General features: G+C 38.2%; 1 protein-coding gene across 27 annotated transcripts in view; it reads left to right on the forward strand.

Moving 5' to 3' along the window:
* The window catches only part of DLGAP2 (DLG associated protein 2), a 456,578-nt gene that overhangs the window by 387,405 nt on the left and 57,024 nt on the right, over positions 1 to 12,149 (forward strand). For all 27 annotated transcript variants that reach the window (XM_071441861.1, XM_071441871.1, XM_071441889.1 and 24 more), the window contains one exon: positions 670 to 881. In XM_071441861.1, coding sequence (XP_071297962.1) covers positions 670 to 881 — 212 coding nt within the window. The remainder of the gene's footprint in view (positions 1 to 669; positions 882 to 12,149) is intronic.

A 12,149-nucleotide genomic window follows, 5' to 3' on the forward strand; every position in this document is an offset into this window, starting at 1 on the left:
CCAATCTTACTATTTGGAAATCCACTTGAACTGCATAAAGGCAACTGCAATCCTACAACCTCATGTATTATTTAACTGGTTGAATTTCTGATATATTACAGTCTCTATCAACCATTTTGCAGTTTCTAAATAGAAAAAAGACAAATTACCACTTTTTCTTTTTTTTTCCACAGAAGTTTGCCCTAATCCTACCCATTTATGCCAAGACCAAGTCTTAGTTTATCTGAAATACATCATTCACCTCCCTGAAAGCCCCTTATAAGGACTGCTGGTAATAAACCCCAAAGTGCTCAGCTTTCAATGAATTATAGCTCTGAGATTCCTGATTAACTCGTTGTTATCAGATTAAAATCTATGTGCAAGCTTTAGGCTGCTTCCTGCAGTTTAGAGCATGTCTACAAATAGATATTGCAGCTCAGCTCACAATCCATGACTTCATTGTTCCTTGGTTCTAACGTTTATAAACTGAAAAATTCCAACTCTGAAGCTGAAGTTAAATGGCAAAATCATTTAGGGTTCTTGAAAATCTCTTTATAAGTCATCTGTTTCTGAAGAATAAAAAATTCATTACTTATCTTTGTAAAATGAATAAAGGAAGGAAGTATTTAAACATATGGAAAGAATAAACCACATTCTGTGTGTGTGTGTGTGTTTTATGGTCTCCTTTAGGTACCTCAGGATGAATGGGGAGGATACCCAGCTGGTGGGAAAGATGAAGAGATCCCATGCAGAAGAATGAGGAGTGGGAGCTATATTAAGGCCATGGGAGATGAAGAAAGTGGAGATTCTGATACAAGCCCCAAGACATCGCCAAAATTATCCGTTCGACCAGAGTCATTATTAAAATCCATTGGGCAAAGACCATTGGGAGATCATCAAAAGTAAGCTTCACTACACCTTTCTGGAAGTTGTCATGACTTGGATAACTTTTCTTTGTGTCTTATGGGCATTGGTCAGCTTCCATAGGAAAAAAAAAAAATCTATCACTTAAAAGGTGATTTTTTTTTTGGCTTCATTTTATATTAGTTACAGTTTCTTGTGGTTACTGGATGAAAACCTGACATCTTCTTCCATCCATGAAATAAATGTTCTACTTCTGAATGAGTTTGTTATGCTTACTAAAGGAAATGTATACTTATTTTATGCCAAAAGTTCAAAGTTATAGGGTTTTTTTCTCTAGAAGGATTGGTTTATATTACAATTTTTGTTATTTCATTGCTTTCTCTGAAATAGAAAATATACTCTATTCTATACTAGATATAATATTAAATATACAACTGTACCATATATTGGGCATTTTACACCTTTTTTATCAGTGTAATGCTTTATGTATCAGCTGTACTGCATCATACTCATTTAAACACATTGTGGAAGATATTGTTTGACTGGATTATTTTTCATTCATACTACCATTCATACTACCTGCAATATGGCCTATTAAATAACTAAAGCAAATCTTAAAACTACAAGGAAGTATGTTGGAAGTTTTCCAATAGATCTTTATTTTCCTCTCCTTTTTATCTTTTCAATATATAATTTTATAAGTAAACTGTAAAAATTCTTGTCAGGAGGGTTTCAAAGTGGTAGCCTGATTTAAAATCTACAGATTCTATTAATTTGACTGGATGTTTCTCATGGCTTAGCAAATTTATCTTTTTGCCTGGGATATAAACTAATTAGGAGTGAAATCTTGGACCAAGTGTTATTTATTGTTCTGTAGGTAATACCATATAGTTTACCATAGTGACTCACCTTTTCAGAAAACAAAATAAAACAAAAACCCTAGGCAAAAATCCTTATGGCTTAATTAAATTGAATTATTTGCATTGCAATCTGCAAGAAAGCCACCAACTTTCACTATTATTGAAGAGAAGATTTTCCAACTTCATTGCTTCATATGGTACTGGCCCAGCCACTGCCCAGCTGAGTTCTGGGCACTGTTGTAGGCCAGAGATCATTCCCAAGACAGTTTGGTTGCAGTCATTCCAGTTTTGGAGGGGATCTCTTATCTTATTCATGCCACAAACTGAAATATTTTTTTAGACACTGTTCTAACTTTCCAAGCACTTAGACCAAATAAAATATATTCTATGCTGTTCTTTGTTTCCAGCTATGGTTGGGCCTCCCACAAGGGAATCTGAGTAGCAGCACAAATTTGCCAGTGAGTGACAGGTCTTGGTGCCTGCCCTAGACCACTACAACTTATAAACATGTTCAGACAGCAATTAAACATAACTAAACTTACATTAAAATAAGGACTATACTTCAAGAAAGAAAGTATTCCTGATTTGTTAAATCATGAAGACAGGTGGTTGTTAGTAGGCCAATACCAAATGTTGTGTCTCCTGTCATTTTTCCATGTGTTGCAAATACACCACTCAGAATTTAATTGATTAAAGCACGGGTGCACTGCTGATGCATGTACTGGGCTTGACAGCTGTGCTTGTTCATGGCCCCAGAGGATTTCATGTCATAGTTACCACTAACGAGTCAGAAAAGGAGGAAGCTTTTTGTAATACTGTAAAATACTATTAGGAGTTCTGTTGAAAATTTTTCACTAGCACTGGACTAAGAATAATTGAGCAGCCAGGCTGCCCCTGCTGACAGATATCTTTTAAGTCCTCAGTGTTTCTTGAAACTGAAGGGCAACACCTTGAATCTGCCAGCCTAACATTCACAGGTTTTTCCAGTGGACGTCAACAGAAGTGTTACAATTATGCTGGTTCTTGTAAGTCTTTCTTGCAAAAATCTATAGATTTCAGCAATCCTAAAGGCAGACAGAAAATTTCTTCTTGCACAGAAATACCAAGTGCTGATGCTAGGCTTGGGTTTTCACCACAAGCCAGCTCCTCCCAGTATATCTGTCTCCCTTGTCCCTGTGGTTGCCTTTTCTGTCTGGCAGATGTCTGGGAAGGATGTAGCAGTGGATAATGGTTATGGAGCCTTCCTTCCTCCCCCAGCATAGCTCAGTAATCCCCACTGCATGCTGAGCACCATTTGTACCACTGATCATGCTGCTGAACCAGAAGCCAGGGCTTTGAACAGCATTCCTGCATGTATAACAGGGCTGACCAGCATTTCTGGCATGTGTTATGAGAAACTACATAATTCAAGATGTCAGCTGCATTAGGTTTTTTAGCTTGTTTACCCAGATGGAGGGAGCTAGTGCACACAAACAAAATGGGGGTTTAATTCTCTTACTCCTCTGCTGGGGTGACAGGGTAGCTCAGAATTGGGGTCTGCCAGACCACAGTAATAAAAGCTGAATATTGATAGTTTTGGGAGTATAAAAACATTTATTGGCTGCAAAACAAAAGTAGATGGATTTCATAAGAAAAAGCCTACTTTTCCTTCACTATCCTGAATATGATAAAATGAAAATTAGAACAGCCTTCACTTAAACTTCAACAGACATTTGACATGTGTGCTTTTCTCCTCTGAGTATTATTAGGCATCTTTGCAGGGATGTTTTTCCCATTTAAGTTCTGTTTATGCTTTGACAAAAGTAAGCCCTAATTTACTAGTTTGCGTTGCTCAAAGATCCAGCAAATTTAATATTAGAAGTTTCTAAACAATAAAAATGTATTTTTGCATCCAAATAAATAAATACAAATAGGTAAATGTAAAGGAAACAATAGAAGCCTTAGAATTCTGAAATAATATCTTTTCAGTTGCTTTTGGAAAGGAGTATATTTTACTCTAAGTTGGGGAAAAAATAAAAAGGGAAGTTCATAGTCTGCCACTGCTGGTTTATAAATCTGACAGAAGCAGGTCACAGACCCAACCACAGCCATCTGATCTCCACCTCTGGCAGAGAGAGAGCACAGCCAGCAGCATCCCCAGCCCACCTCCAACCTGGGCCACCTGTCTCACCTCTGCATAGTGCCAAGACATGGTTCAGGGACCAGCTCTGTTGCATGCAGCCACTCTCTCTGTAGGATAGGAAAGTTTGGCCAAAGGACCAAGTAATGGACCTGGCTTATTTCTGAGCATAGCTATAGCATAAAGGGGCTCAATTTTTTCTGGACTTTTCAAAAATTAAATGCAGCTAAATATCTAGATTACTCACTGAAGAGAAATGAGTTTAAATTCTTTCTTTACGTTTCAAAAAACTAAATAGTATGTTGCACTATTTAGTCCAATAACATCAAGTTGAAGACAGTGTCATTTATTGGTATTATTAGGAAATTGCATTTGAGCAAATTATAATGCAATCAGACTTGCTGTGGTGGAGACAGGACACATACCTGAACCTACTTCCTTTCAACTCTTTGTTTCCTTGGAATGGTGCCAGAAGTCCTATTTAATGTGGAAATTATGTTGACTCCCAGTAGCCCTGGGGAAAAAAATATTTGGTTTTTTTTTTTAAATTATTGTTCACTGTGATAATACAAAAATGTTCAGATGTCAGTTTTGGTATGCTAGTAGTGAAATGCAAGCCCTTCTATTCAGTCCATTGTTTTCTGCTGTGCTGTGATGCTACTGAAGATGAAGTTAAACTGTGTTGGAAGGCAGTAGTTTGTACAAGGTATGCTATATATTTTCATTTACATTAAATATCATTAATCAAATGAACAGTTTATGGAATGGATAGCTGAAACAAAGGGACTTTCTGTCACTATCCTAAATAAGTTTTGTGCAATCCTGGAAAAGAGATTGACCTACATGATTTGTAGGGGTATCCTTCCAACCTAGTAAATGTCATTTTTCTGTATTTATGACAAAACCAAGCAAAGCTGAGATGGAAGCATCAGAGACACTGGGATCCAGAAAGCAAAGTTGAAAATAAAACAAGAATTTTGTACTCTGGAATAGGAGAGTAATTCTGAAAAACTAAATATAATACAGTTATTTGATGCTTTTAATTTTCAGGAAAAAAAGTACTTAATATACTGATTATGTAAATGAACAGAATAACACTGTAGAAATAGCAAATTCCATTTTCAGTATCTCCTTTTTGAAGTGTTATGAAAACCATCTCACCATTTAGTCAAAAGTGATAACAATAGCATTTAGCTCAAAGTAAATACACTCTATTTGAAGATCATACTGGTATCACTCACACAAATGAAGAGTCATGCTGTGCTGAAGTTTTCCATTATGCTCTGAAGTGACTCACAGGAAACTATGAAAATTAAATAGGTTAAGCTACAGTAAAATAAATTGAGTGACAGCGATGTGTACTTTTGTTTTGTAAACCTCTAATGGCAGACTTTTCTGTTTCTGGTAGTCCAGACACCTTAAGCTGATGGGTGGGCAGGCAGAAAGATGTGTGAGCACAGAGGTAGTTCAAAAATGTAGTGTTTCAATGAGGAAGGGAATCTGCCATAGTACAAATTATTTGGCAAACTACAACAGTACAATACCAGTGATACTTCAAGTTGTCTTGACAACCTGAGATCAAGTTTTTCTCTTGATACTCCGCCAGATTTTGGCCACTGTATGGAATGAGTATCTTAAATTATGAATCACACTCACAGAGAGAGAGCATCTGTGCCTCCCTCAGATGTTTACCATCTTTGTTTTGTGGGTTGTTTACACCCATAGCACACATGAAGAGCATGATGCATGTCCATATTTCAGCCACTCTTACTCACAACCTGGTGAATCAGCACTCAACACAAAACACTTCATTCAGTATTGTAAGTTAATATAGCTAAAACCTGAAATGGCTGACGTGTTTTCTGGGCTCATAGTAAACCAGAGCAAAAGAATGATCTTTCACTGCTCTCCCTCTTTTCAGAGTGAGAGATTGCATCTATCCACAGCCACACTAACTTAATGCTTATCTGGACTCTTATCCAAGGCATGTCCACATTCTGTTCTGCAGACTTTATTATGGCAACAAAAATGTTGCCAAAGCAGACAGCAAGGAGATTAAACCTCAACCAGATCTGACAGCACTTAGCTGCCAGACCCCCTGGCTCAGCAGGAATCATGGAATAGCACAGACTCCTCTAAGACACATGGGAAATCTCCATTTAAAAAAAAAAAATTCTTTCCATTTGCAACCATTTGTGGTAACCATAACACACTTAGAACATTAGAAAGTGAAAGCCAAAAAGCCAAAAGAGAAGTTTGGAAGCAATGCATAAGACCAGCCCTGTGGGTTTTCATCCATCTCTGCCCATGACAGTGCAGACTCCACTATTCTTTAGTGCCAAACAAATTTGTGGGTTTTGCTCCTAAGACACAGCCCTTGGCAAATGTACACAGAAAATGCTGTGGGTAAGTGTGCACATGTGGGGGAGTGGGTGTGCTGCAAAAATGTCACAGATTGAGAGTTAAAGCACACCTTCCTTTCTAGAGAAATTAGTGTCCTCTTTCAACATTATCCATTGCTGTGCACCAGTGATCCAAGCCTTTTTTAATTTTTAAGGTAAACTTCAATTTGCCATTAGAGCTTCTACATTTTAAATTAGGAATGGTTTTGAAGCCACTCCTGAGAAATATTTGTAATAGAAGAGATGAGGAAAATCACTAGAAAAGGAACCCTCATCTTTTATATGCTTATTATTTATCTTTGGGGTTTTTTTCCCCTCAATCTTCTGACTCTAAAAAGCGTCATTACACACTTCATTAGTAGCTTTCTGAGGCCCTATAGTGCAGTAGCATCTACTCAGAGTCTCTGAGGGGTGAAATTGGAGATTTACTGAGGAGAGTTTGAGGGCTAATTACAAAGCCTTATCAACTAATAATGTAATCAGAGGGCCACTGGCATGGTGATACTCTGCTGCAGTCAGTAAGATCTGGGTTAGATTAGGCTGCAGGGTTAAGAGGGAATGCTGATGAAGGGCAGACAGTCATCTGGCTACCTAGGAAACATCTTTTGTGGGGTCAAAAGAGATCCCCATCTTTTCTTCCTTTGCAGAATAATAGCAAATGCTCTTAAGCAGTGTTAGGCATCTTGTTCTCTGAGAAGTAGCATAGTGTGAAACACAGGGAGTCACTGAGCCCAGATGTCCTATCTCATTTTAGTAAATACCAGCTTTATGTTGTAGGGCTGAAATGTATTACCCTGGATTAGGGATGGAAGGGGGATCCTAAGGCTCTACACAAAGTCCAGAGTCTTTTCAGGAATAAAGCAGGATTTTCTCAGAAAAATGCAATTACATGATGGATTGTGGTGAAAATGCAGTAAGATTCAGGTCAATATAACAAGCACAAATAGTGACAACCAAGGGAAAATATGCTTCTGTTTTTTGGTGCCTATTTCTTTCTGCTTCCAACAAATTTGTGAGTTTTACTTTTCTTTGAAAAGGATCAAAAGCTGGTTTTTCCATTTGCTTAGTTTTCAATAAAAACGAAATAGGACTATAAAGGATGTGTACAGAAACACTTATTCAGGCAAGAATTTGAAAATTAAGATTCTTTTGGTTAAAAAACCAGAAATTTTGTGTGTGTGGGTATGTATGTATGTATATATATATATATATATATATATATATATATATACACACACACACAATTCTTTTCCCAATTCTACTCAATTGTTTCTCCAGAAATTACAGTCTCATTAATGTCTTCAACTTGTCTTCAAGTTCAGCATGAAGGTCATTTATTTTCTTTAGATCTACTGGTTTTAATGGACTTACATGTATGCTTAAATTAAGCTCATGTTCAGATGCTTTAATGAGTCCTGATAGGCCATGGTCTACATTTATTCTGCCACATTAGTCTTTTTGCATGTGTACATGTATATGCACCAAAAGCAAAAAGAAAAAGTGAGATAGCTTCCTGAGGAAAATAATGAATATTTCAATTCCACAATTAGATTTAGGAACACATATCCAATATTTGAGTTCTGCTTAGATCCATAGACCCATCTACTGAACTGCTACATGATGCTGTAAATGCCCTTTGAGTTTTTGCCATAGCATTTGCCTGAATTTTGTTGATGCTGACCAGCTTGTTGCTGCTACTATATGGGGACAAGACTTTTAGGATTAGCTATAGATTAGCTATATGTGTAAATCTGTCACCTTTTTGAAAGTTTAGAGTTTAGATTTCTTGTAGCCTACTTTTTTTATTACAGGAACATTTTGAGTGATTTGGAACACAGGCTTGGTTGAGCCTACATCCTCTCTATCTTTGCAAGGAGTGATCAAACCACCAGACTGTTTAATGATTCTGATGATTTCCTCTCATTCTCTTCTGGTTTATGTTGTACCAAATCCCTAAACACTTACTGACAGTAAGGGTTCATTTCTACCAGTGAGTGATTAGTAGGCATTTCATAAGGGTAGAAACAGCAGTCTCCACCTCTTTCCTAACATATTCCTGTAATAATATTCAATATCTTTCAGGCACACTTTTTAAAAGGCATGGGTCAATGATGAACTATCTAGGCACCTAAACTATTTCATTTGGCCCAAATTCTCATATCTACCACTGATCAAAGAGAAGCTTCAGACTGCAAATATTAGAAAAGGAATTCTTTGCTACAGATGAATTTATGAGATTTATGTGCACTTTTGGTTTTCCAAAGAGCCACACTAAATGTGCTATTTGAAAGGGAGAATCAGAGTTAATGCCACCACTCTGAGTTCTCCAATGGGCTGCATGCAGGCACATCTGGGTGCCTTTGCAGAGCTCCATTGACTCCAGCAGGGCTCCATGGAGATGCAGGGTGACTCGCAGCTGCTACACAATGGCACTGCTGCCTAAGCTATAATCATTAGATTCTGGTCAATGAGTTATTTCATGTATCTAGGAAGACATAGTTAAGATAGGTCCAGATAGAGAAATGAATATCCATTGAAATGCAAATCTCTCAATAAAATAGGCTTTGATAACTGCTGCTACTTTGATAATTCTAATGCACCTCCCTTTTAGGCACCCAAGATGAATTCTTTTACAAATTTTATCTTTTTGTCCCAGAAAGATACTTCTGAATTGCATATACTGATTTGAACAGAAGTGATTGTACTTTCTTTAATGTTCCCATTCACTCTCACAGTTTTGCACGAATGCAGGCATGATCATGAAAATAAAAAGGTTTGATTTTAGAATATGGCAATTCCAAAAATTAATTTGATGGAACATGGACTTTCTTTATATTGGATGCTCCCTGAATAAACCTGATAAACCCATTCAGAGTCAGAAGGTGACCTTCTTGCTTCAACTTTTAGAGGCCTCAGAAAACATTAATTCATTTTCAGTGCCTCCTTGACCCAGGGTGCACTGGTGACTGAACATTTGACAGAGAAGAGGTACTCTGGGGAGTGATCACTATATTGAATGTGAGTAGATCAAGGAATGACCTTGGCAAGTGTATGCTGGTATCACAATCATACTGTTTTATACAGTGGTATAAGGTTTAGGATAAAGTATGTGATGTCAATCACTTATTAGAAAATGCAGACCGTAAAATACAAAAGGAAACCAGTGTGACTGAGAGATCCCTTTCTCAGGAGTTATATAGTCCATTTTTCCCCTGGGGCTGTCTTGGCTGTCAAGTATTTCTGCTCATGAATTAGAATATTTAGGAAGAAGGGGGCTTCTAGCTTCTACTCTGTACTCAGCTGTAATGGGTTAAACCACATTGGCACTGGTGATGCCACACTTTAATTCCTGTACCCAGTTTTGGGCCCCTCTTTTCAAGAAGGACATTGAGGTGCTGGAACATGTCCAAACAAGGGCAACAAGACTGATGAAGGGTCTGGAACATCAGTCCTGTGAGGAGCTGCTGAGGAAGCTGGTGTTGTTTAGCCTGGAGAAGAGGAGGCTCAGAGGAGACCTTATCACTCTCTACAGCTGCCTGAAAGGAGATTGTATCCAGGCAGGGGTCAGGCTCTTCTTGCAGGCAACAAGTGACAGGACAAGAGGACACAATCTTAAGCTGCACAAGGGGAGGTTTACATTGGGCATTAGGAAGAAATTCTTCACAGAAAGGGTGATTGGGCATTGGAATGGGCTGCTGAGGGCGGTGGTGGAGTCACTGTCCCTGGAGGTGTTTGAGGAAAGACTGGACATGGCACTCGGTTCTGTGATCTAGTTGACAAGGTGGTGTTAAGTCAGAGGGTGAACTTGATGATCTCAGAGGCTTTTTCCAACCTACTTGATTCTGTGATTTTGTGATTTTTTGTGTTGTTTTGACCCTGGACTAGCTATAAGATGTTAAACCATGCCATTTTCTAATTCTGGCATTTCAAGCTGTCCTAAAAGTAAAACAGTGTTGTTACCATACATACCTTTTCACCAAACAACAAAACAATTCGTCTTCTGCAAAACATGCAGTGTTTGTGTAAGTCCTGGTGCAGTACTGTGTACTCTAAATCCAGCTCACAGCAATACTCATCATGCAGCAGTGCCAAGAGACTTCAGGAGACATACCCCAAACCATCCTGGGTGTTCATCAGTATCTGATCTCGTGGCAACAAAGGATGGGCTGAGTGCTACCCAAAGTGAAAGATTTTGACTGAGTGGTGTGAGGTGCTGTGGCACACACCGCAGTGGGAATGCCTCCAATCCCCCAGTGCCATATGTGAAGTCACCCTGCTACTTCAGACACTATAAACTTTCCATGAACTTTCCATAAACTTTCCAAAAGTATATAAAACAATGGAATTCAGAGAAAAAAAAACCTAAATAATGTTAGCTGTCTCTTATTTATAAAGTATCCTACTCCTTTAACAAATACACCATTAATATAAAAGGAAATAGAAGGCTAAGTATTAGATTGCTGAAGATGAGGAAATAAGTCTTTCTGTTATCATTAGTTAATGCCCTTCCCTTATCATTAGTTAATGTGTTATTGCAGCTATTGGATTAGCTTGCATTAATATTCCTTTCATTAAAACATATTCTAAATAGCTCATGGTTTTCCAAGTCTTCTGTTAGAAAGGCCTAAGTTGGGAAAAGATAAGGAGATGCAGACATCCTTTTCCATCTTCTGAAATCTCTTCACAAGCCTTATGTAGTGCTTTTTGATTGCAGTACAAGAAAACTTAAATTTCTTTCTACATTTTTGATATATGTCCTGTTAAGGTTGACTAGAAGATAAGGAAAAGCACAAATTTAAATTGGGGGGGTTGGAATCAAAGGACTTTTAAAAAGTCATCCTTTTTAGTTTCTTTGGGTTTGGGGTTTTTTTAGCACATCTTGTTACTTGTGGTAAGGTTAAAGTAACAGATGTTTTCCTGCAATTATTTTCCCCCATTCTGCTCTTAAACTTTACTCTTGATGAAGTGTGGGCAAGAACAGTTAGTTAGCACAACAGTTAGCACAAGAAGTCGAGGAGGTTTTGGGTTAGTGGCAGTCTCCTAAGTGAGGGGATGGGATTAGGTGGCCTCAGCAGGTTGAGCAGGACTTTGATGACAAATAGAGGTGTTAGGGGTACTCTTGTAATCTGCAGAGGACAGAAGGATAAGTGGCCCAATGATGACTTCTGGGGGGTGTTTTAGAACATCTTGAACAGGAAACTGTTAGCTAGGACTTAAAGAGGAAACAGTAAAGATTAGGATCTGGGTGGGTCAAGAATGAAAAAGACCTGTCCTTGGGGGTTCTGGCATGAGTTCTGAGCATGGAGGAAGAGGCAGCTTTCAGGTAGGAGCATCAGGACATGCGAGGTTTGGATACAGAAGCCTGAGTTTTTGCAGTTTAGAGAAATTCAAGAAAATGGAGACTGTAAACAAGACTCTTACCAATTGCTTAAGACTGCTTTTGGACTACCATCTCTTCCCTTATTCTTGATCTATTTTTTGTTGGAATATGCAGCCTAACCTCACTGCCATTCACTCTGTGCCAGGGTAACAGGCTATCCCAGCTATGCTATCAGTTATACTGTCCCAGATAAACATGTCATGCTATAGCTCACTTTATCTGGTTATAATACAGTATTTTTCCTCCCTGAACACACTCAGGCAATCTGCTGAGTGCTGAATGTGCTATTGCAAATTTAGCTACCTTCACTGGGAGTCCTTCACTTTTGGAGCAGAGGTTCTCAACAGCTGTAAGGTCATTACATGGAAGTGCTTTTTTCCCCAAAATTTCTTTAGGCTTTGAGCCTTTCTTTCAGATAAGATATTTCTCATTAAATTTAAGACCTCTGCCTGGCTGCCATGAACTTCTTCGGAAGCCAATGGAAAATGGAAAGTAACCCTTGGGGGCAGAAAAGCTTTTAAAGGAGATCTCTTCCTAAAATCTAG

Source organism: Agelaius tricolor, unplaced genomic scaffold (assembly GCF_023055355.1).
Source record: "Agelaius tricolor isolate 1412-34295 unplaced genomic scaffold, bAgeTri1.0.p SCAF_1, whole genome shotgun sequence".
Classification (NCBI taxonomy): domain Eukaryota; kingdom Metazoa; phylum Chordata; class Aves; order Passeriformes; family Icteridae; genus Agelaius; species Agelaius tricolor.